Source organism: Enhydra lutris, unplaced genomic scaffold, assembly GCF_002288905.1.
Source record: "Enhydra lutris kenyoni isolate GAN:26980312 unplaced genomic scaffold, ASM228890v2 scaffoldscaffold17, whole genome shotgun sequence".
NCBI lineage: Eukaryota > Metazoa > Chordata > Mammalia > Carnivora > Mustelidae > Enhydra > Enhydra lutris.
Window position 1 is genome coordinate 12,959,954 of NW_019154101.1, and position 25,932 is coordinate 12,985,885.

The following is a 25,932-nucleotide window of genomic DNA, read 5'->3' on the forward strand; positions in this document are numbered from 1 at the left end:
TACTGAATCAGGAATTTTGAGTCACTGTGTTAGGCTTTACTTAAAGCTAGCCATAAGTTTGGACCCCGGCCAAATAAGCCAATGAATTTCATTTTCATTTAAATCTGTTGTTTTCAAACATGGATGTACATTAGAATCACCTGCTGAGTTCTTAAACCCCCCTCAATTCTCAGAGTGCCTCCCATTAAATTATAACCTCTGGAGATAGAACTGCATTTCCAGTGTGTTTTCAAATTCTCCAGATAATTCTAATACGTCACCAAGCTTGAGAATCAAAGTCTTAAGCCATTTTAAATTATATTTTCTGTTCATTACAACCAAAACATCCTGACACATTTAAAAAATATAATATACACAGGGGTTTTATGTGTTATAATTTAATAGAGTCGTGTATATATGAAGTTCTATTTCCAGTTCACATCTGAAAACCACCGCTTACTAAACTTCCCTCATCTTCTTGTTATAGTGCCTGTCTTAATTTTATGTTCAGTTGTCTAGGTGAGGCCTGAGGAAAGACTGCTTCTCCTGTGAAATAGACTGCATGGACAGAAGTTACAACCCAAGGGAACTCTTTTTCTTTCTTTGGTGTTAGAAGTATTTTTCAAACAAGCTGAGATTGCCAGGCGCCTGACCTCAGAATGATGGACGGGTTCTAGAACAGACCTAGGGACTAAGAGGGATCAAGGATTAAAGTTGATGACTATGTCTTTAACAAGACGCTGAAGCAGAAAAACAAAGATGATGAGCCAGGGAGAAATGTAAAAAAAGAATACAGCAAGGTATCCAAGAACTAAAAATCCTTGCTGACAGGTTCCCCAAGGCCTGCTACCAAGGCACATGACTGCAAGGAACCCCAGCTATCATACACAACAGCCTTCTGTCTTCAAGGAAACTCAACCTACTTTCCCACAAGATAAAAACAAATAAAAAGGGGCACCTGGGTGGCTCAGTGGGTTAAACCTCTGCCTTCAGCTTGGGTCATGGTCCCAGGGTCCTGGGATCAAGCCCCACATTGGGCTCTCTGCTCAGCAGGGAGCCTGCTTCCCCCTCTTTCTGCTTGCCTCTCTGCCTACTTGTGATCTCTATCTGTCAAATAAATAAATAAATACATTTTAAAAAAATAAAAATTAAAAAAATAAAAAAATAAACACTATTCGAGCAATCCCCAGCTTTTGCGGAGTTGTATCATGTCCTTGCCTCAGGCTAAAAGAAATGTATTGACTAATGTTTCAGTTGGAGTGAAATCGGGTTAATCCTATTTGGTTATTTATAATGACATGCCCACGAATTTTCCAAATTAGGAAGTCTCTTTTATTTCTTGAAAAGGAATATTCTACAACTCCCTGTTCTGGAATACAACAAAGGATTTGAGCTGTAAGTAAAATTCAGGTTTTGTGTCATTACCCCATTCCTTGGTATCAATCATTTGGGCCCATATTTAAACAGAGCCAGAGGATGTTCCATTTGTCTTTGGTAACCATTGTTACATTTAATAATGTCCATGGCTTGGGAATAATCCCTGTGATCGAAACTAAAAGCTGGAGGTTTAATCCTGTGGTAAAATGTACTACACGCTAGGAGCCAGCCCGATCAAATGTGGCAAAGGGTATCACTTTAGATGAATATCTCACAGCATTCTCCCTTTGAATCACATAAATATCCATTCTTTCTCTAAGTAATTGTCTATTTTATTGTATCTGTTGATTGCAGAGTATCTCATGACTCCATGATAAATCTATGAGTAACGTATGAAGGAATGACAGTGAAATGGAGAGTTTTGCTCTGTATAAATGTGTTACCTTCAAAAACCCACTAGCATTAATGGAAGCAGATGAGTAAGACATCAAACCATGGACCCAGAACACAGATTTGTACAAGCAACAACATTCACCAGACAATGAGAGGATCTGGAGTGGGGATTTAGGGAATGGTGTGTTTCCCCAAACATGCTGAGTAATCTAATTTCTCACTCCTTTTCAGAAAAGTCCCCAGAGCCATTTTAGAACTTTCCTGTGTGAATATGTCTCAAATGACCAGATTGCAGCAGTGGGGGGACATTACTGACAAAGTCCCAGGAATAGACAGAAAGTTACTCCTGAGATATTATCTTTCATATGCCTTTACAAAAATAAAAGTGCTTTGTCCTCTCACCTATTACTGAGGCATAAAAAATATACTCTCCTGTATTCAGACTCAAGTGACTCCAAAGTAGAATTAAGGGATGTTTTCACGATTTGATAGAAATGACTAATCTCTGGATATGTGTATAAATCTTTATTTCTTTTAAATATCTGTTTTATAATCTGTATATGCAAATAAGGTCTTCTAAATACTCTAGGAATTACAGTCCACGTAGGCTGGAATTGAGATCATGTGGCTCACAATGTGTTTACAAATGATCTGGTATGTCCATATTGTGTGTATTTTATCTCTACTGGCAGGAAAAAAAGATTAAAAATAAGAAAAATTTTAAGGAATATCCTAGGTCGAAATAGTATGAATGCTTTATTTCTTTTTCATGCTTTTCTGTGATTTCTAAATTCCTATAGTAAACATGATCAGGAAACACAAAAGTCAAATAGTTAGATGAATAGCTACAGGGTCTTGAGAAAATAGGTATTGCATCTAGAAGTTGAAGATCAAGAGAATGAAAGTAACACGTGTTTAGATACATTCCTATATTAGGTGTATTTTTCAGATTTAGTTACAGTGATAAGGACTTAACTATGGAGTGGTTACCCTGTCCCTGGAACTATTCTCAGTATCTCCCATTAATTATCTCATTTAATCTTTTTTTTCCCTTTTTCTCTTTTTTTAAACTAACATATAATGTATTATTTTCTTCAGGGGTACAGGTCTGTGAATCATCCGTCTTACACATTTCACAGCACTCACCATAGCACATATCCTCCCCAATGTCCATAACCCAGCCACCCTATCCCTACCCCTCACGCCCCCAACAACCCTCAGTTTGTTTTGTGAGATTAAGAGTCTCTTATGGTTTGTCTCCCTCCTGATCCCATCTTGTTCCATTTTTTTCCCTCCCTACTCCCCAAGACCCCAATAACTCTAAGAGGTAGGACAATTGCTAATATTCCCATTTTTCAAATAAGGAAACAAAGAGAAGTCAAATAATTTGCCTAGGAGGCACACAGTTTTTATAGCAGTCAGTACCCAAAATTGATTGACTATAACAAAATATCTAAGCAATCTGTACCCAAAAATGATGGAAAATAATAAAACATCTAATTATTATCCAACAAGAAGCTCTAAAATATTCAGTACAATTCCTGAGGTCTCTAAAAACAGTCAGAAATTAAAATGCTTTTAAGTGTCAGTCCATTCAAGATAAAGCAAATTACAAAATTCTCCATACTGTATTTTAATTTATTTAATCCATTATGACAAGTAAATGAGACTTAGAGAAATTTTGGTTATACCAACATCTCAGTATTTCCTTTCAGATTCTACCTGAACTATTGTCCTAATTACACAGTAGCACTACTGAATATTAGTAAGTGATCAGATCCTATTTTTAATTTATCACCTTTCTCCCAGAAATCCAAGACTGTGTCTGTAGTACAAGGGAACTTTCTCCATTTAGCCTGGTGCTTTCCACTGAGTATAGTGTGGTCCAATAGAGATAACCTCCAACTGAATCCACTACCATGTCATTCACCAACAACTTCACATGAGTCACAATGTCTGTGTGCCCTGTCAACAGAGACTGCCTTTGTATCTATAAAACATAATTAGATGATTGGTTAATACTTTTCACATGACATGGTTATTTCTGAGTAGTTTATTGCAATCATTAGTAAATTGCTACATTCATCCAATCACAAATATTTATTAGCACTATGTGCTGGGTAATGTGCAAACCCTTGGGAACATACTAGTCATGAGGAACACCCTTGTGGAGCTCATCTCTTTTCATGACCCTAGAAAAAAGGGGAGCAAATTGATTTTGAGTTAAAATTCTTCCTTAAATTCTTATTCTTCCTAATCATACAACCAGACAACTGAAACACTGCTAGATCAGAATGCATTTGATTGGAGTCTTGAGAAGATGTACACATCCTGATAAATGATGCCCTCTCTCCTTGCTCATGTCTATCAATATATTTCCCTGATAGTAGTTATGGCCATTACTGCGTACCTACTATGTGTCAGGTGGTGTGTACTTTTATCTTCAAAATATTAGCTTTTGTAACCCTAACATTATAAGGGATTTCTATCGCAAGTTAACTGGTTTCAAAGCAGTAATTTTTCCTGGAATTAAGCAATTTGTAAGAGACAGAGCAAATACTTGAAAGCTGTTTTTACATCCACTCTTCTACTTCTTCCTTCAAAACTATTTTTAAATTAATACATTCCAGGGAGCATTCTCAAATTTACTCCACTCAACTCCATTCCACCCACATAACATTGGCGCTTACAGACTATACCACATTGCTTTGTCTCTAAACATCGCTTTGTATACTTCTTCTATTATTGTATATACATATTTGTTCTCATCAAAAGAACAACGGCAAGTAGTGATGGTTTTCACAACACTGAACATACTAAAAAACAGTGTATTTTGTACAATAAAAGGGTGACTATGATTGTATGTGAATTGTATCACATAAGGTTGAATTTTTTAAAGCAGGTCCATGTCTACTATCCACTTTATATTCCCTACCATGCCTATCCTCATGGCTCTCAACACATTGGTAATAGATAAATCATTATTGAATGAATAAATGAATGGATTAGAAAATGATTCCAGTACCATATTTCTTGATCGGTCAGACCAGTATTCTCATCATTAACCATCTGTCTCTTCAAAGTGGACTACTACATCGATGTGCAGGATGTCTTCATTTTGCATCCAGCTACACTTCCCACCTACTCTGCCTGACTCTGTGTCCCCAGGAGCTGGTGCTGTAGACTGCATCAGCTGGACTCATTCTCTGGCTTCCAAGGACATTCAGCCAATGGAAGCACCGGCAGAAGATCGGAAGGCAGAAGGAAAGAAGGACTGGGGTCCTTCTACCCCCAGGTCGCTCTTTGATAGACCATACCTCCTGACAGTGGCTGGCTCTCAGGTCAGCAGCTTCTGTAGCTCCAGCCTTCACCAGATTCTTCCCCTCCAGCCCCCACATGCCTGAAGGTGCTTATATCTTCCCACACTTACTAGCCGGGGACATGCCTCACCATCCTCTGTTCATTTTCCTTAACCCTCTCCACACCTTTGAAAACAGTCCCTTCATTGGGTTTCCTTTAATCATGCCTTTGGAGTGTGTCACCTTCCTCCAGGACACTGACCCACAGATGAACATTTTCATATACTTAAGATATTACTAAAAATACATAACTAGTGTACCAAATAGCAATTGAAAGCTTCCTTTACATATAATCCCTTTTAATTAAAAAGTGAGTAAATTTGAGTAAGATGAATATTAAATAAATAATAGCACAGGTGGTATACAAATATGAAAAAAAAATCATGAAAATGACATGTAAGTTACTGGAGGATAAGTATTGTGCTAGAGCATCCAGAATGCTGAGCTTTAACTTACCACGTATGTTTTTCCAGCCCAGTAGAGAAACTGACCCAGCCAATCAAAAGCTAAAGCCCCTGCTCCTGCAATGTTGGATATGTGATAATTTTCTGAGATATCCGTCCCATTCAGCAGCCACACGTAAACATCACCTTTCATGTCGCTGTAGTAGAGGCTGTTGTTATACCAATCCATGTCTCAAAACAAAGTGAATTGGTAGCGGTTATTTCTCGTGCATTCCAGCATAAACGCGGTGAGTCAACAAATCACACATACACCTCCATATAATGTTAAGGCGCACACTAACATGATACTCATTAGAACTTCAGGGATCTGTGAGCCATGTTTCAATAGTGTTCTTTCAAAATCTCAACCCCCAGGACTAGGGAGAGGAACTGATATTCACTGAGCCCCTCCTCTTTGCCAAACATGGTTCTGGGCACTTAACATATCTCACTTAAATCTAAAAACAAAGATATGAAGTAGGAATTATCCCCATTTTCGACTTGGTAAACCTGAGACTCAGTGAGATCATCTGTTCTGCCAGAGGCCTCCCAGATGAAAAGAGTAGGAGCCCAGATTCAAGACAACTCCAACGCATCATTCTTTCTGCTATGACAACTGTCCTCTACTGGTCAGAAATGTTTTACTTTGAGTGGCCCAGCAAATAGAACAAATAATGCCCATGATTAGAGAGATGTCATCTGCAGGCAAGGTCACTGATCATCATCTCACAATGAAGACTTTCCTTCATCCTAAGATCTTCTAGGCAAAATTACCCACTTATTACTTAGTAGACCTCTTTGTCAAGGAATTTTTTCTTCTACTTCACTCAGAACTTCACGCAACCATTCCTTGCTTCAATCGTATAGCAAACATAGTAAATTACTTAAGCAAGCTGTTTTAGTGAAAGCAGATAGGCTGTTACCTCAAGATAACATTGAGAGGTTCAAATACAGGAGAACTATATCAAAGCCATACTGAAATGGGCATAAATCAATAAATAGCCTCACATTTTATGAAATAATAAATAACATCCATACGGGAGAACTGACATTTTCTTAATGGCATCACTGGCTATGTAGTTCAGTCCATGTTTTTTCCTTTCATTATTGACCTAATACCAAAACACTCAGTTCTTTGAACATACTGAAGAGCTTAGGAGGCCTTATATGTAGAAATCTGACATCCAAGTGAGCAAGGATTTGGTGTTTACCTGATACATTTCCTATATCAGAGGATAAGAATTTTCCTGGGCCAAAGCTATTCAGTGGTTTACTCCAAAGACCATCTTCTCTCACAGCCATGATAAATGGTGGTTCTGAAGCTGTTTGGTGAAAAGGAAATTAAAAGAAATATCACAGAAAACACACATTTTAAGGCACACATCTCATACCCTAAGATTTTCTTTATAAAGTAAAAGACTATCTACTTCGAAAAATACAGTGGAAGGATATGAGTGATTACATGTGTTTAACAGAATTATCTGTCATGTTAAATATATTTTCTGATTTTTACATAAATAATTGAAATTGAATGTGAAGAGAACTGTGTGGCAATGTTGCCTCTATAGCAATGTCATGGTCATGGCACAATTTCCCCTTCCCCTTTGGCTGCTGGTTGCCATGTTTCCATGCAGAGCACCCAGAAGTCATTGTGATAACAACAGCAGTATAAATGGTATAATTCTCTTTCCATGTTCTTTCAGCCAACAGGGTGGAGTTCAGTATATTTCACCACCCCTCAACTTCTCTCCCCATGACCTTCAGAGTTCAAGGGGTATTATTGCTTCTTAAACCATAAGAAAGAAGAAAGCCACAAAGAAGAAGAAAATTATATCATTTCCTTAAAAATATCTTGAAAAGGATAAGATAATAATTTAGAAACATAAATTAAATATCACACAATGCTGTATTTGCCTTCCTCATCCAGATAATAAACACAAAATCAAGAGATCCATGCATCCTTATTCCAGTTTCTTTACCACACTGGAGTTGATGAGTCTTAAGGACACAGGTAATAAACCTACATTGTCAGTATTACTCCCTGAATCCAGAACATGTTCTCACCTGGCACCAGGGTTGTACCCACCGAGGGCTCTGACCAAGGGCCTGGCCCCTTGGGAGAACTGGCTCTCACAGAAACCTCGTATTTCGTAGCACTCTGCAGCTTGGGCACATGAAGTGTGGTCCCACTGATGTTCGAGAAAACATGAGTGATTTCAGGAAAGTCTTGGGTTGATACTTTCACCTCATAAATCCAGTTCTGCCAGGCAGAGGGGCCTAATCAGAAGAGTTAAACAATAATACTCACAAGGATGCAACAGGCAAGAGCAAACAATTACCAGTGACTTCATCTACAGCTTCATCTTGAGTGGAAGGGTAACAGGCCAGTAAAACATGCTACCCCGCTAGGTTGGTCTGACCATACGACTGGGACACTGTCCGCTCCAGCCACACCATAGTGTGGGCTCCCTCGAAGGGGACACCATTTCCAACAAATCAGAGTCAAAGCTCAGTCAAAGCTAGATGTGTGGCTGCAAAAAATCAGAGGGGTGTCAAATAACACCCCCAGGTGTAGTCATGCTCCTAATAAACAAATGTTTAATGATGAATCTCTAATATAATTCTCAATGTTTGCATAGCATCTTCCTCCTAGAAGCCCAATCTGTACAAAACCAAACAGCAACAACAAAAATTGTCTCTAGAGTAGTGCAAATATACAGCAAACGGGCATAATTAGCTTTGTCTTCAAGTCAAAAATAGCCCATGTTTGCTAAATACTCTAGGACCAGAAGTTGGCAAACGACAGCCCACAGGCCAAATCTGCCTGTTTTTGTCTATAAAATTGTACTGGAACGGCCACAGTTCCTCATTTACATATTATCTAGGGCTGTTTACACACTCAACGACAGACTTGAGTAGCTATGACAGAGACCATATGGTCCACAGAGCTGAGCACACGTACTATCTAGTCCTTCCTTTAGAGAAAAAGTTTGCCGACCTCTATGCTAGATACCATGCTACGTGGTCTACTGATGCACCTTAATTTAATCTGTGTGACAATCCCAATGAAAGACAGAATTAACGCTCCCATTTTCTAGGAGTGAAAACCAATGCATGGAACATTTAGGTAATGTGCCAATGGATTATTCTACTAAAAAAGGACAAGACCAGCCGTTGAATCCATGCAGGCTGGCTCCAAAGCCCACCTGCCTACCTTCCACACACACCACCTGTCTGGAGATGGAAGTTCAAGTTCACAGAGTTTTAGGAAGTTGTTCCAATTCATGCAAGGTCTGGATGGATACAAATCTTAATCCATCTGCTCTATCCCTCTGGCTAACATATTCACTCAGACCAGAATGTTAGTGCCTGCCTCCTGGAAGACATTCAATAAATGTTGCAACTACTGTGTTGGGATATACACAAGAAATATAGACATCCTCCTAGTGTGAAACCAATAAACGCAGAACAAATGTATAAGCACTTTTTCTGGACCTAAATAGCACTTCTGGTTGATGACTGAATAATCAGTCACATACAGGTTCTCAAAAGTGAGGCACAATGTCAAGCAATTCAAACTTTTCCTCCTTCCAGCAATGCTGGGGAGGGGCACTCACTGGCTCCTATGGCGAGGGCAGGGGGCTTCCACTGAACCAGGGCCTGGTGGGAGCCAAAGAGCACGGAGAACTGTTGCGGGCAGCCCGGCAGGGGGTGTGGCTGAGCATAGGAGCCAGAGATGACCAGGTTACCAAATCCAAACTCTTCTATGTGGCTCAGGTCACATCCCACGATGAACTCATTAAAAGAGAGAGAGTCCTGCTGGAAAACGGCCTTGTCATCTGTGACAAGGAAGTCGTAGTTTTCACATGCAAAGCTCTTCACTTCAGCAAAGGAGACATGAGCTAGGACAAGGTGGGAAGCGGAGCCGTCCAGAAACGTCGACATGAAGACACGAGTGGTGTCATTGAAGTAAATGATTCGTTTGGACTGGGGCTTCACTGCAAAGTCCTTCAACGTGCAACTCTCCACAATACGTAGGGCTTCTGAGTCCCGACCAGATGGCACGGGGAGGGCTACCCTATAAATGCCGTCTTTCAGGAGATAAAAGACATACCTGACATGGGATCAAAAGAAGCCTGATGTGATCCAATGCAAGTGCAGATGAGTAACCTCAGCCCCCTGCTTTGTCCTGTGATGCAATCAGAACCATTTATCTCACTAGTCGCTAAGCCTAGGGTGTCCCAAGGTGCACAAGGGTAAAGGTACTTACTAAAGATATGCACTATTCAATTAAGTTAGAAGCTGGAACACTGGAAAATTTCAGCCTTGCTTACAATGCTTTGTCTTCCAATTAGATAGATGACTTTATCAGGAATCAGAATTTAAGAACAGAAAGGGTCTTCAAGATTTTCTAATGAAGCCTGCTTTCAAAGGAAAGCATAGTATATAAAAATGACATGGCTAAACATGTTATTTATTGTAAAACACTTTTCTCCAAAATGCACATATTCTGAAATCTAATTCTTTCTATACATTTTCCCCAAGCACTGTGAAGGATAAAATAAGAGAAAGCAAAAACGTTTAACCCATTTTTCAAAACCAGTTATTATTTTGCTATAAATATCTAGCAAAATCACCTTGCATTTTATAGTGGGCTACGTTCCTCATTTAATATTTACAATTAAGTGGGGCAATAGAGCTACCATTTTACAAATCATGAAGAAATACCCCACAAGACAGCAAAACAGCTGGGATGGACCACCCAGGTGCTTGAAGCAGCCAGTGGAAGAATTAAAAACAAAACAAAACAAAACAAAACAAAAACTACCTAATTTGGAGCCGAATCTCATGATAATGGTGCAGGTGCATTATTAATAATGAAACAGAAAATATCACCAAAATATTTCATTGATAAACCAAATCTGTAAATAATATTTTAAAAAAACATAAAACTATTAATTTGGTTGAAGCTAATTTAGAATTTGTGATCATGGAAACAGATGTTAACAAAAGTACACTTCTGCTGGGGCACCTGGGTGGCTCAGTCAGTTAAACGTCTGACTCTTAATTCTGGCTCAGGTCAAGATCTCAGGGTCATGAGATCAAGCCCCACATTGGGCTCCACATCGGGCATGGAGACTGCTTAAGAGTCTATCTTTCCCCCTGTCCCTTTGCCTCACCCCATCCCCCTCTCTCTCTCAAAAAAAAAAAATATATATATATATATACTTCTTCTTAGTAAATCTCTCTTCTCACAACCCCTGGAACTGACAGGATTACAACCTGCCATTACAACTGTCAAATTATTTTCCTTGTCCTATTCAGTCCATCCCTGTTCTCCTCCATGACTACTCCAAATCTTTAGCAATATGCTCCACCCCTGTGCTAAAATAACATACTGAAATATAAATTTTATGTTGAGATGTGAAGCTATGTCCTTTTCCTTAAGAGAGGGTTATAGCAGGCAAAAAGCAGAAAGAACTTGGCTCTTAATTGTTTGCTTTAGTTTTCCAACTTCAAAGCTATTAAGGGAACATAGATGGACTTCAGAGTAGACAAGAGGAAGAAGATTTGGGGTGAAGATTATAATCCTTGCGCAAAAGCAGAGAGAAGGCAGGTCTTCAACCCTCATTGCCACTTTGGAGAGGGAAGGCACACAGAGCTGGGGTGGGTGGGTGGGGGAAAGGGCAGGGGTGAGAAGGAGAAGAAGCAGGGTGGGGAAGAAGGAAAGAGGTTTAGAGTAAGTACAAACTCAATGAGTGAATAATTCAATGGTGCAAATAACAGCATAAAGGAAACCACTTCTAATGCCAGGAGAATAAGTGATTTCACACAACTGGAATTCCTTAGGGATACTACATACAAAGTGTTGCTAAAAGTTATATGCTGAATCTTACAGAAACTCTATTAGTGTATAAAGAGATGATCAGAAGACGACCTAGAGGTTAAATACTGGCTTCATCACAAAAGAGCTGTGTGGTCTTGGGCAATTACTAACCTGTGCCTTCCTAGCCATAAAATTGAGATAATAAAAGTGCCTAGCTCATAGGGTTGAACAAGAATTAAATGAATTTTTGGAAGTAATACACTTAGAATTACCAATTAATATTATCATCATCATTTCTAGTCACAGTTCAAAATCTAAGCACAAATCAATTTTATCTAATGGAAAAAAGAGCCACCAAAGACCTCACTGAGATACATTTTGCGTGACTGATTTAGTGGGTGAAGTTTATTACCTTTATTATGTTTATTATATATAATATTTTATTTATTATTATTTATTTAGTGGGTGAAGTTTACTTACAACAAATCATTTGGGGTTAATGCCAGCAGCAAATTCCATCTCATAGGATCTTACACTTTTACAACTGAGAAAAACAAGATTCAGGGAGTCCAAAGGACTCACCCTACAACATGGTGTTTGTAAAACATATTCTCGAATCAGTGATTCATTCAAACTTAAGTAACAAGACAAATTAAGACAAAGTAAGACAAAATAAGTACCCAGTAAATTATGAGTGAATGTGAATAGAGAATTTGATTTCAGATCAATAATGAGCAACATTTTTTTTTTTTTTTAAGATCAATTCGCTGGGGTACCTGGGTGGCTCAGCCACTTAAGTGGCTACCTCTGGCTGAGGTCATGATCCCAAGGTCTTGGGATCAAGCCCAGTGTGAGGCTTCCTGCTCAGGAGGAGTCTGCTTCTCCCTCTCCCTCTGCCTCTCTCCCTAGCTTCTGCACTCTCTCTCTCTCAAATCCAAACTTTGCCTAGATTTAATTACATTTGAAATAAGATACATAGATTGCCTTCTCTGGTTCTATGATGTTTCATTATCAAGCAAGTTTCCCAAAGATTCTTGCCAAGGAAGAGAACTCATAAGGCTAACACTTACCCATTGTACGAATCAGCCACAATTTTCTGAGGTGCAGTAATTGAGGGAGGAGTAATTTCCTCAACGTTCGAGCAGTTTCCTAAATCACAGACATACACCTAGAGAATCAAGCATGTATCTGTAGATCAGTGTCTGTCTGTATTCAGTTTGGCAAGCAAGTATTTCTTTTTTAATGCGTCCCCCACCCCTCCATCCCCTCCCTAAGCACATGTATTTCCTGAGAACCTCTTCTGTGCTTAGAATTGTGCTAGTCACTGATCACTTTTCAAAGTATAAAAAAAAAAAACCTCATAAAAGTCTGTTTTATATCTTATATCCTAACAGATGTGCATCCTGTTTATATCAATGAAATACAAATACCTGTTTTCCTGGTTTGTGGAACCAATCGAATTTTTTAAAGATTTTTTTTCTTTTTCTTTTTCTTTTTTATTTTTCTTAATAATTTCTACACCCAACATGGGGCCCAAACTTAAAACCCTGAGATCAAGAGTCATAAGCTCTACCGACTGAGCTGGCCAGACACTCCTCAACTATTTTTAAAATTTAAGTTGTATCCAAGTTTATAGACTTCCAGTCATGGTGATTGTAATAAGCCTGTCCCTTTGAAAGAAGGAACGTTGAAACAGATCAGGACTGTCTTCTCAAAGATTTCAGTAATATGGTACTTCCTGAGACTACTGAAGTTACCCTTGTTTATTATATAATTTAAAATGCCTACAGCTGATTTTCTTCATGATCGGTAGTCTTACTCGGTGATAGCACAGGTACCACCACTCTCTTATGAAAAATGAATTATCATTAATGCAATAAACTTGTGGCTTTGAAAAATCACAAATAAAGGTGATTTAACAGTAGGTCATCTTAGGCAAAGTCCAGAACTTCCTATAGACCAGATCTAGGACTCAGTGCCAACCTAATGTCTAAAACCCAGTAAATACTCATTGAGTATTTTCTGAGTGAAAGAACTATGTTTCCCTGTAGATACATCAAGATATGCATGTGAGTGTCAATATCTAATTATTCACATTAAATCCTCAGACTAACCAGTTCATCCATGATGAAAAACATTTTCTGATAAAGCCAGTCTACGGAGATGGAAGAAATTAATCCTGAACCTCTGTAAAAAATTCTCAGGTCAGACACATCAGACATGTTGGCAACCCCTTTCATCCATATTAGAGTCCCTTCTGAGAAATAGACAACTTGCTGGTGACCATTAACGGATATTCCTAGAAGAGCCATGCAAACACATGTGTGTTACAATATCACAACCAAAAAGAACTTTATGTGACAGAAAATTTATTTCTTTAATTTTCAATAAGGAGATCAAAATAGAAGTCAGTCTGGGTCTTTTTTTTTTTCTCATGAAGGAAACATTTCTTTCAATCATACTGACCTGTAATATTATGGTGTATAGCCTCTGAATGAAGGCAATGGGCTTCATCTACTAAATGTTTTAAAGATCTCTTTCTTACAGAAGATTTTCTGGATAAAAAGAGCCACTGTTCCTCTTCTTGAACTAAAACAATAACATGATTTATAGGCAGACCAACCACATGCACATCGACACACAAAAAAATCATTACCACCCTTCAAAGCAAGGCAACTAATGCTCAAAAGAGGCTGGTCAGATTTTTCTCTGAAGGCACCAGGGGCATTTCAACTGCAGCATAAATCACATCATTCCATGACGGGGGGCGGGCAGTATAGGGTCAATCAAGTAGGCTTTATATGTACGTGTCCCTAAACGCTGACAAAATCAGACCACGTAAGGGATCACCATTCTCAACGTCGTTGGGCCAGCCGGAGCTCTGCTCATTATCCACAGCCCTGAGAATGTGAGTGCTCCAGGGAGGTGGTCCAGCCCCAGCCAGACTGAGCTATTGCGTAACACCAGACAGACATCAGTTGTCTCTGTTTGGTCTTCAATTATCTCTCCCTTTGAGGCTGGAGAAAAGTCCTTAGAGCAATGAATTCTGAGGACTGCAGAACTCTGCTTGACGTCCCACTCAGCTGGAGACTGGTGCAGGGTAAGTCCATGAAGGGCAATTAATTAAAGTTATGTAATAATTGCAGGAACAACAGCCTTAAACCTGCTCTATATTTAACTCGTCCTTCAGATGCTTCTTGCATAACAAAAATGCCTCTCCTTTCCTAGAGTCCTGGAACAGCCAAAAAACCAAAGGCTGATGATAGCAGACACTCAATACCAAAGACGTGTGCAGATTGGGGCACAGGCCATCCATTCAGCAAATAGGAATTCTGGTGAAAATAGAAAACAGATTCCTAGAATTCTGAATCTTTCTGTGTTGTTCAAGGCTCCTACTCGTGTCTCCAGAATATTTCCAGTGCTTCTTAGAAAGCATTTTCATTTATTATTTTTCCCACACATCAAACAGTAAGTATTCAATCTCTCAGGCACTCATTCATATGCCAAAGTGAAAAAAAATAGTACTTACAAAATAATAACAAAAGCTAACTTGGTAGATTGAATATTTGAAATGGTAAAACTTAAATTATTCAGACCAGATACATTTAAAAACCTAACAGAGAATGGAAGAAAAAGGTACCTGATATGTATTAATTGATGATACATAGTACAAAATGGGGGAGGGGCAGAAAGATGACACGTATCCCTAAGCACTCAAGGTAAGTCATAATCACGAGTGATTTCATCTGAAACTAAGGATTCGTATGAGGCCATTTTCTTATCCCTATATTTTTCATACAAATTCTGAAATTCCTACATGCTCATTTAAAACCTTTGGGTCCAATAACTTCTATTTGGTCAACTACTCAATGGGATTCATTTAAAATTGGAGCTTACCAAGTCCCAAAAGACAGTATTGATTTGGGGAGAAGAGGTAGGGTTCTTAGGACAAACCAGATGAGCCAGGACTCTGAGATCGGAACCCACTCTTGCCACACCCCCAGTTCCCGAGTAACAGAAGGGGCACTCCCAGGCTGTACCTGCTGAGGATAAAGTGGAAATACTAGATTCTGCTTCCGGCCCCTCACCAACTTCATTTACAGCAGCAATGGAAAACCTATTCCAAAAACAATTTAGAGAGATGTGTTTCACATGGCATGGTGTGAACATGAGATAAAAAGAGAAGGAGCAATAATATTTCTATTTAAAGAACAATGTGGCAATGTATGTATCTAGTTACCCAGTCCCAGGGCTCAGCCCTGAGATGACCATCAATCACGACCTTGTTTGCATTCTGCAGAGAACAGCTCAGGGTCACAGAGGTCAAAAACTGAACTCTGCTATCTGCATGACCCCCATTCCTACCCTAATTTAAAGAGGCCTTAGTAAATGCTGGAAAAGCTAACAATAATAAAATAATCCCCCAATGGTTAATGAAAAAACACCACTAACAGAATTTTACCTCTTTATTTTTTTTCCTGTTGGGTTAAATGAAGAAATGGTATTTATGGTGTTCGTGATGTCTTTATGTGTGCCTATTTGTAAGGCCCTCTGAATACAAAAGAAATACTTCAGAATGTTTTTGCTTAGGACACTGTAGTCCAACAAACATACAAACTTGAGGAAAATTACAGTAACATCAACCCAACAGCACAAAGTCAATGAGAGTTTTCCAAATACATTTAAATGACTTTGGGGCCATATTTCTTAAATAATGATCATGCCCACAGCCATGTTGGCTCCCTCTTCCTTGCCCTACTTCGTTCTTACCTGTAGGTGGTATTTGGTAGAGTGGAGTAAAACTGAAAACTGGTTCTCTGTGTCCCTGAATCTAATTGTTGATTTTTGCTGATCAGCCTTAAGTTATAACCCAAAATAGGTCCTCCTGGGAATTGGGGTGGAGCCCAACTGACTTCCACGGTGTCTGGACTCGAGCTCTCAATATTTCTAATGGAAGGCGCAGTCTCAGGAACTAGAAGAGGTAATGGTGACACGGTGAGCAGGAAACTGTACAACCAAAAAAATGTAAATAGCATGGGGGAAAGAGTCTTATCTTTTGAAGTGTAAATTAAATATTTTTATTAATATTCAAAATAAGGGATAGAAGGTGGTACTACAGCTAGGAGCTGCAACTCTTGTTCCCTAAATGAGACCAGTTGGCTACCTTCCTAAGGGCCTCTACCGAACGTTATTTCCTTTGCATCTAATTTATGAAGGGGCAAGGATGCAAAGAGGATAAATGGTCTAGAACAAAGTTATCCGAAGTCTGCAGAGATCTGAGTGAGTTGAAACTGTGGGGTGGGACCCAGTTCCTAACAAGAAGAGAATCTATAACAAAACAGGAGTCAATGATTAACAGGAGTTGAAGGAAGTAAATCTAAATCGTGGGCCTTTTCACTCACTGGAGTGCTGGCTAAAGCCTGACCAGTCACAGCTAAAGATACGGGCTCAGATAAGCCTGAATCAGAACAGTGTGCCTCCCTCTTGCGGACATCAGCTCTGCAGACCTGGACTGCCCGTCCTCCCCACAGCTCCCAAGGTCCCTAGGAATCCAAGTTCACTGTGCTTTAGCAGCATCCTCTCCCTTGTGAGGGATTAAAGGAACACGTATTAATTCATTAAGCATTCACTTCTAGACTTAAGAAGCTACCAAAGTAGCAAAGAACAGAAAGAAAAACAAAAGATCTAACAGCCTGCCATTCCTGCCTCCACCTATTTGCATACCTCCAGCCCCCTGAGACCACACCCTTTCATTTCCTCTTCCTGTAGAAAGACACACTCTGACGTTACTTCTTTCTTGTGTAGACTTCCCTCCCTTGAGCACAGTTGGCAAACAGTCTCCGTCGGCCACACCTGACTCAGGAGAGTTGGTAGAAATAAGACAGTGCAGCCTTCACATTGGATGAATTTTTAAAAGGCCTGTTTAGGGGCACCTCTGCCTTCAGCTCAGGTGGTGATCCCAGCATCCAGGGATGGAGCCAGAGGGTAGGGCTCCCTGCTCAGTGGGGAGCCTGCTTCTCCCTCTCCCTCTGCCAGCCATTTCCCCAGTTTGTGCTCTCTGTCTCACTATCCCTCTTTGTGTCAAATAAATAAATAAGATCTTTAAAAAAAAAAAAAGGCCATTTATTGATCTGTCAGCCTTTCTCCAATATGATTCCTCCTTAACTCTCAGACCAATCCTTGGCAAACACAAACATCATTGTATCCACTCCTCGGCTCCCTGCACTCAGTCACCTTGGCGAACCAACGGGTATGAATCATCTTTCACTAATTGAAATCAAGATGTCAGAAAACCCAATTCATTAGGGTCAATGTTCAGATACTATCCACTCCACTTTGAGCAAGTTGGATGCCACCCACAAGGTGAGTTGTGATTAATGTCCGAATCTCTCCCACAAAAGTCCTCCCCGAAAGGCCAGTCAGGGTGGGCAAGATATTCCTTGCCTATTAACCATTCTACTTGGTTAAGAAATTATTTTCATAAGGGCCTCAATTAAAAGGTAATAATACTACCTAAATCATACATTTCCCATCATGAAAGGAGAAGAGGGCCATGAGGCGTGGATCACAAAACAGGTAACTATACGTTTTAATGTGGCTAGAAAAGTGAGAAGAGGGGCACCTGGGTGGCTCAGTGGGTTAAAGCCTCTGCCTTCAGCTCAGGTCGTGATCTCAGGGTCCTGGGATCGAGCCCACATTGGGCTCTCTGCTCAGCAGGGAGCCTGCTTCCCCACCCCCCGCCTGCCTCTCTGCCTACTTGTAATCTCTGTCTGTCAAATAAATAAATAAAATCTTTAAAAAAAGAAAGAAAGAAAGAAAGAAAAGTGAGAAGGAATTGAGGAATGAGGTCTATCCACGGAAATGTCACCCAGTGTAGGTCTAGAATACCTGGAGGACATGAGGGCTTGTGAATCCAGAAGAAAGGCTCGGAACGAGAAAGCAAAATTTGCCTTCTTATTATTTTGATTTGACTAGGCATGGGCCCTGGATCATATTACCTCTCCAGCATCAGAAAAATCTCCTGACACTATTGGAATACATGAGGCATTGCTTTGAACAAAGAAAGATCCATGTATTCCACTCCAATCTGGAACATTTCAAATATTGTTCTAGCCAGTGTCTGACTCAAGCTTTGGAGGATGGCCAGGGAGTAATCAGGAGAGGTGGCCACACACAGCCTAAAATCTGATAAGTAGTAAGGACCGTAAATCAGGGAAAGGGGAAAATGCCATCACCAGCTTCTCAGCTGTCTAGCTGTGCGTAGGTCCACAGCCTAGTTCAGTGGTCCACAGCCTAGTTCAGTGTGAGGCTCTGTGCTCACTGCCGCATCTCCAGAACTGAGCAGTCAGGACACCTAACACCTGGCCTGGAGTACATCCCCACAGGTTCAGTCAGCTAACCTCGAGGGGAAGGGCACCACAGGATACTCCTGCAATGTCCAGACATGCATTCCCCTAAAATGCTCTAGGTTTGACCCCTTTACCTGGTGTGGAAGTCACATCTTCAAAAGAAAAAAAATCAGAAACAGTCCAAGATAGATGCAATGTTTTTTTAATATCCTGGCTGATAAAATGTCCAAGTATTATCCTAACCTCCAGGTTGGCTACTGTACCCCTGGCTTCCCAGTCTCATTCTTTCACAACTATCTTTTTCAGAAGCATGTGAAACAATTACTTCTCTGCTTTCAAACTGTCCTTAACTGTTAATGGCTTATGGAGGCTTATTCTGCTACCTTATTTAATACTGCGACCTGACCATCTGTCACCCTTGTGCCCCATTTGCAAGCCCCTAATGGACAGATCCTGTTCAAAATGCCCTTCTTACCATTGTACAGAGCAGCACTTTCCCACTTACAATATACTTTTGTTATTATATTATGTTAACTGCTTAGAGCATGTCTTCTCCACCAAAAGGTGAGCTTCACAAGATTAGGGAGTGTGGTACTGATCACAGAGCCATGCTGAGTCCCTAGAACACTAAGGGGTACATGGTTAGGTACTCAATTACTGGATGGGTCAACGGATGAAGGAATAATTTATTTCATTATTTAAAATAGAAACAAACTAAACTTAAGCTTTGGAATCATCTCCTTATTTCATGAGCAACAGAGACACACCATACCTCCATAAGGATGAGTCCTGTAACTGGGACTTGGTGGAGAATACAGCTGTAGCTGGGCTGTGAAGATCCAGACCACTCGGAAAACATACTCAGTGAAGGGATGCAGGGGCTCCACCATGTATGAGAGCTTGGACACAGCCTATGTCAGGGAGAGATTAGTAATCAGCATTTATAGAATCCCCACTGCACCGTGTGGCTCAAGACCACAGAGGAGTGCATCTAATCCAACCACTCATCTTATACTTGAATTTTCTCTAGAATGTCTTTATGCCTATAATAATCTGTAGCAATTGGGAACTTCTAGTAATTTGAAAAAAAAAAAATCTATGTGCATGTACGTAGGCAACTTTTCATACCTCGGTATAAGTCCAGCTTCCAGGAAGTTGTGCATATTTCCACTGAATGATGTATTTTACTCCAGAGATGTTGGCAGGTTTCCATCGTAAGGTCACACGGTGGCTTCCAATGGAAGAAGCAAAGGGTGCAGTGGGGAAATTGGCATTTTCTGAGGGAGAAAACAGGACTTCATTCACCAAGTCCCTCTGTCTGTCAAGTCAGGAGATAGGTGTCTGTTTCATGTCGGGCTCTCAAGAGTCTCTGGTCACAACTACATATTGCCACAATAACTTACCAGAATAATAAATGATGCACATACTCAGTTGGTTTGTTTTTAAAAATCAGTTAGACAGTCTGGCATCTTGTTTTCCCCATGGAATTCACTACTTTCATTTTTTTACAGGTAAGCAACATGGAATATTGTAGTTTTCTCTTACAATACACCTTCCTTGCTAGGTGCCAAGGGCATGGATGGTACCTGTCAGAACCATCCATTGTTCCAGAACATGTATCCCAAGATGTTTGTTAAACTTTACACTACAATCCTGTTGCTGTTGCTCATCTTGTCAATAAATTATTATTTTTTTAAGATTTTATTTATTTGTTTAACAGAGAAAGAGACAGAGAATAAGCAGAGGGAGTGGGAAAGGAGAAGCAGTCTCCCTGCTGAGCAGGGAACCCAATGTAGGATTCAGGGCTCAGTCCCAGGACCCTGGAATCATGACCTGAGCTGAAAGCAGAGGCTTATGCAATGAGCCACCCAGATGCCTCCCAATAAATTATTTTTATATGTTCAAGTAATTCTACTTCAAATGATTCTACATTCAGTTGTTCTATATTATAAAATATTTTGTGACTTCTAAAATCAGTAAACTTGATGTGGGAAACAAAGGCAGAAGAAAAATTATTAAACTTCCTTAATACTTATAGGCCATTGACAAGTCCTTGAAAGAGGCAGAGTAACATTCCTCTAGGGATTCAACTGCCTCAATACTGACACTTTGGTAAGAGCAAAAGGCAGTCTTAGCCGGACTCCAGGTACCTGAAGATCTTCTTTAAGTATAAAAATTATTTTAGAAACTTCCTTTATCTCTACTCCCCAAGATACATGTTGGCACTCATCTTCCAAGCATATGACCCACTGATCTATATCTGGAGGGTCTCATGACTTAAGGTTTCAGTGGACAGTAATAAATTACCTTTTCCCAACAGTAGTTAACCCTCCTCAAGGTCCTGAAAAATTTGCTTCCAAAATTCAGGAGAGACTTATGCTATCCCGAGCTCCCTTCCCACTTGAAAATATATAAGTCACCACCCCTCAGCTCTTTCTACCCATAGGTCCTATCCCTGTGCTTTAACAAAACCACCTTTTTGCACCAAAGATGCCTCAAGAATTCTTTCTTGGCCATTGGCTTCAAACCTTAAAGTCTTTCCTACATCAGTGTTACAACTGGCAACGCACACTTATTGTTGCTACTTCCGGGCCATGAACAAAAGGCAAGAATTTGGAATGGTATGTTCCACTGGGATGAAGTTATTTTACTCTACTTTTTCTATCTTCCAAAATTGTGACTAATACTATGCTTCAGCTTGCTTTCCCCCCCAGTTTTTAATTGTGGTAAAATACACATGACATAAAATTTACTATCTTAACCATTTTTAAGTATGTTCATGGTTCTGAGTACATTTACATTGTTGTGCAATGGTCACCACCATTCATATCCAGAACGCTTTTCATCTTGCAAAACTGAAACTCTTCATTAAACATTAACTCCCCATTCTGCCTCCTTGTAATCCCTGGCAAATACCATTCTACTTTCTGTCTCTATGACTTTGACTACTCTAATACATCATGTACGGGCATCAAACAATATTTGTCTTTTTGTGACAGGCTGATTTCACTTAACATAATATCCTCAAGGTTCATCCACGTGGTAGCAGGTGTCAATTTTCTTTCTTTTTAAGGTTGAAGAACATTCCATTGTATGTATGTATACATCAAATTTTCCTTATCCATTCATCTGTCAATGGACCCTTGGATTGCTTTCATGTGTTAGCTATTGTGAATTCAACGAGAGGTGTATATCAGTGTATAAATATCATTTCAAGATCCCACTTTGAGTATGTACATACAGGTGGAATTGCAAGATTCTATGGTAATTCTGTCTTTAATTTTTTGAACAACCGCCATGCTGTTTACCACAGAGGCTGTATAATTTTACATTCCCACTAATGGTGGGCAAGGATTCCAACTGCTTCACATCCTCATCTAAACTTTTATTTTTCTGGGTTTTTTTTTTAAGGGTAACAAGTCTAATGAATGTGAGGTGGTATTTAGTTCTAGTTTGGATTTGGATTTCCCTAATCATTTAGTGATGTTAAATATCATTTCATGTGCTTATTGACCATTCATATATATTCTTTGGAGAAATTATTCAGATCCTTTGCCCATTTTTTAATTGGATTGTTTGGTTTGCTTGGTTGTTCAATTTTAGGAGTTTCTATATATTCTGGATATTAACCCCTTATCAGATATATGATTTGCAAATATTTTTTCCATTCCATTGTTGCCTTTTTGCTCTGTTGGTAGTGTCTGATGATGTATATATTTTTTAAATTTCATGAAGTCCAGTCCATTTCATCTTTCATTGCCTGTGCCTTTGGTGTCATGTCCAAGAAGTCATTGAAAAATCCAACGTTGAAAAGCTTTTGCTCTATTTTTTCTTCTAGGAGTTTTATAGTTTTAGGTCTTGTATTTAAGTCATTAATCCATTTTGAGTTAATTTTTTCATATGATATTCTATAAGGTCCAACTTCATTCTTTCGCACATGGATCTCCAGTTTTTCCAGCACCATTTCTTGAAAAAATTGTCTTTTCCCCATTGAAAAGTCTTGGCACCATTGTCAGAAGTCATTTGACCATCTATACAGGATTCATTTCTGGTCTTTGTTCTAGTCCATTTGTCTAAATGTCTATCTCTATTACTGCGATACATTTAAAATCAGGAAGCGTGGGTAATGCAGCTTTGTTCTTCTTCTTCTTTTTTTTTTTTTAAGATTTTATTTATTTATTTATTTGACAGAGAGAGACACAGCAAGACTGGAAACACAAGCAGGAGGAATGGGAGAGGAAGAAGCAGGCTCCCCGCTGAGCAGAGAGCCCGATTCAGGGCTCGATCCCAGGACCCTGGGATCATGACCTGAGCTGAAGGCAACTGCTTAATGACTGAGCCACCCAGGTGCCCCCACCTTGTTCTTCTTTTTAAGATTTGGGGGTCTTTGGAGATTCTATATGAATTTTCAAAAGGATCTATTTCTGCAAAAGATACTGGGATTTTGATAGGGATTACATTAAGTCTGTAGGTTGCTTTGCTTTAAGCATTGACATATTAACTGTATTTTCTTTCAATCCATGAATATGGGATGTCTATTTATGTCTTCTTTAATTTGTTTCAGAAATGTTTTATAATTTTTATTTTATAAGTTTATCACCTGCTTGGTTAAGTTAGTTCCTAAATATTTTATGTTTATTGATGTTATTGTAAATGGAATTGCTTTGTTAATTTCCTTTACAGACTGTTCATTATTAGCAAACAGAAATGTAACTGATTTTCCTCCTATTGGGGACGGCACAATTTCTCAATATTATAATCAGACTGGGCACCATCATCAACATTTCCTGTTCCAGACTGAGTTTTTTATGGTCTTTGCTTTTTATCACAGCAATCTTCAGAAAACTCAACATTGGGGCGCCTGGGTGGCTCAGTGGGTTAAGCCTCTGCCTTTGGCTCAGGTCATGATCGCAGGGTCCTGGGATCCAGCCCCACATCAGGTTCTCTGCTCAGCGGGGAGCCTGCTTCCCCCACCCTCTCTGCCTGCCTCTCTGCCTACTTGTGATCTCTCTCTGTCACATAAATAAAATCTTAAAAAAAAAAAGAAAAGAAAACTCAGCATTGCAAAGATTGCTATAGAAAGGAATGTACTGCATTTCATTGTTTATACCATAAACTACCTCCAACTGGTAGTTCCAAGGATGTCCAGAAAATGTCAACTATCCTATGTTTCCCTTGAATGTTCAAAATGACCCATGCCTTCCTATGAGGTAGATAAAATGCACTGGGGTAACTCGGTACACAGTTTGGAAGCCACAGAACACAAATTTTATCCATATCTAACTCCCACTGCACAGTAGGAAAAGAATGTAACATAGTGATATATCTCTGCACAGAAATGTCAACGTGCTTCTGTCTAAAGGACAGAAGCAAATCAGGACAGCAAGGCAAGACCCTCCCAATTTCTACTGGCCACCAAGAGCAAGGAGCAAGCCTTTGAAACAAAGACTACAATTTATGGAATAATCAATCATTTCCCTGTCTGAAAAGAGCTATCTATCTCTTACTGGGAGGAAGATCCTGGAAATTCTGGAAGAGAAAACTAGTAACACCGAGGTTGTGACTTATCAAAGAGTTGGTCCTTCAGAAACGACTAGAGAATTAACACACTAGGACAAAGCCATTTAGACACACCCAACCTGCTCTGAAATCAGACAGAGGGAGCTGGACACATACAGCTTAGTACCCTACTTACTCAAAATCTAAAAGCGAGAAGTGTAGCTTCTATACGTTCAGTGAATTTCCCGGAGCTTTGTAGGGATCTATGCATGTTGTAGCTACTCTATTGACTACCTGGTAGCCGAACAATTAAATGCACATTAAATAAAATATTCTTGTGTTTTGGGTTCATTAAAATAGTGGCATTTCCTGACATCAATCTGCTTAGGATCCATAGTCGTTTCTTTCATTAGGATGGAAGTGATTTCACTTACCGAACTGAGGGCAGAACCTCAAATCCTAAACCTCAGTCAGGTGCTGTGTTCCCCCTATTTTCCCCTAGAAGAAGAGTCTTCCTGAGTTTCTATCACAATGGCTTCCACATTTGAAATCACATCATATCATATCATATCATATCATATTATTTATAATTTTTTCTAAGGCTGAGATGTAGAAGTCTAAATATTTGAAGAGATGGCCCATTCTCCTTACATATGTCCCTAGAGTGGTATCCAGTATTTTGAATAATCATTGCATATGACCGCTTACCTAGCACTTCTTCCTCAAATGCACCTTTAGCACTGCTGCAGCCGACCTCGCAGGATTCTCGCTGTAGAGACATGTACCATCCCAGTCAGTGTAGCCTTCCTCCTGCTTTTGCTGATACATTTCAACTACGTCGTGACATTCAAGTGCCTGGTATATAAGTATACCTTTCTATCAATTCTTTCAACTGCAATCCTTTAAGTTTCCATTTGCTAGTGGGATTAGAAGAACATCTTTCAAACTTTTCCGACCACGTCCCAAATTCCAAAAGACATTTAACAAACAACATATTACACACATACATGTTGGGGGGAAAAAATCTGGAAACAGTACTTACTTTTTTTCCCCTTTTTTTAACACTTTTACTGAGGCATATTTCATATGCTATAAAATTCACCCATTTAAAGTACAGAATTCAGTGTTTTTTAATATATTCACGGAACTGTGCAATCATCACTACATCTAATTTTAGAACAAGTTCATCCCATTAAAAAATCCCACACCTGTGATGCAATCATACATGTTCTGTTCTAGTCTGTTCTTTCATTTTGTTTGTCGTGACTCTTTATTCACTAAGTTGATTTCATGATCCTCTAATGAGTGACATCCCACAATGTCAGAAGGCGCTGAGTTCAACAATGCAATTAAATGTTTGCCATCTTGGTCAAAGGTTTAGTGAGTTAATAACCCAAAAACTCTAGCCTAAAATGATGTCTATTTATTTTATATACTCATGCTTTGCTTCAGAAATTAAAAACTTACTAAATTTCATAGTAATTTGGACATTTTAATGAATATCTTAATACTAATGTTACATTTTAAGGTCTACAAAAATCTAGTAATGATTAGCATTTTACTTCATTAACTTAAAACAGTAAACATTTTCATGACCCAGACATAAACTTCCTGCAACTCTTAACAGATGCATTAGCATTCGTTAGAAAGAAGGAAGGAGGGAAGGAAGGAAGGAAGGAGAAGGAAAGGAAAAAGGAAAAGGAAAG

At 39.3% G+C, this 25,932-nt stretch overlaps 1 protein-coding gene across 1 annotated transcript in view; it reads right to left on the minus strand.

The window, feature by feature from the left end:
- Positions 1-25,932, minus strand: part of LOC111147671 (ROS proto-oncogene 1, receptor tyrosine kinase) — a 123,896-nt gene that overhangs the window by 83,520 nt on the left and 14,444 nt on the right. The window contains 13 exon segments of the mRNA XM_022503877.1: positions 3,548-3,739; positions 5,565-5,743; positions 6,763-6,873; positions 7,616-7,870; positions 9,169-9,665; positions 12,449-12,546; positions 13,493-13,677; positions 13,845-13,967; positions 15,419-15,495; positions 16,149-16,350; positions 19,500-19,638; positions 19,856-20,004; positions 24,935-24,995. Coding sequence (XP_022359585.1) covers positions 3,548-3,739; positions 5,565-5,743; positions 6,763-6,873; positions 7,616-7,870; positions 9,169-9,665; positions 12,449-12,546; positions 13,493-13,677; positions 13,845-13,967; positions 15,419-15,495; positions 16,149-16,350; positions 19,500-19,638; positions 19,856-20,004; positions 24,935-24,995 — 2,268 coding nt within the window.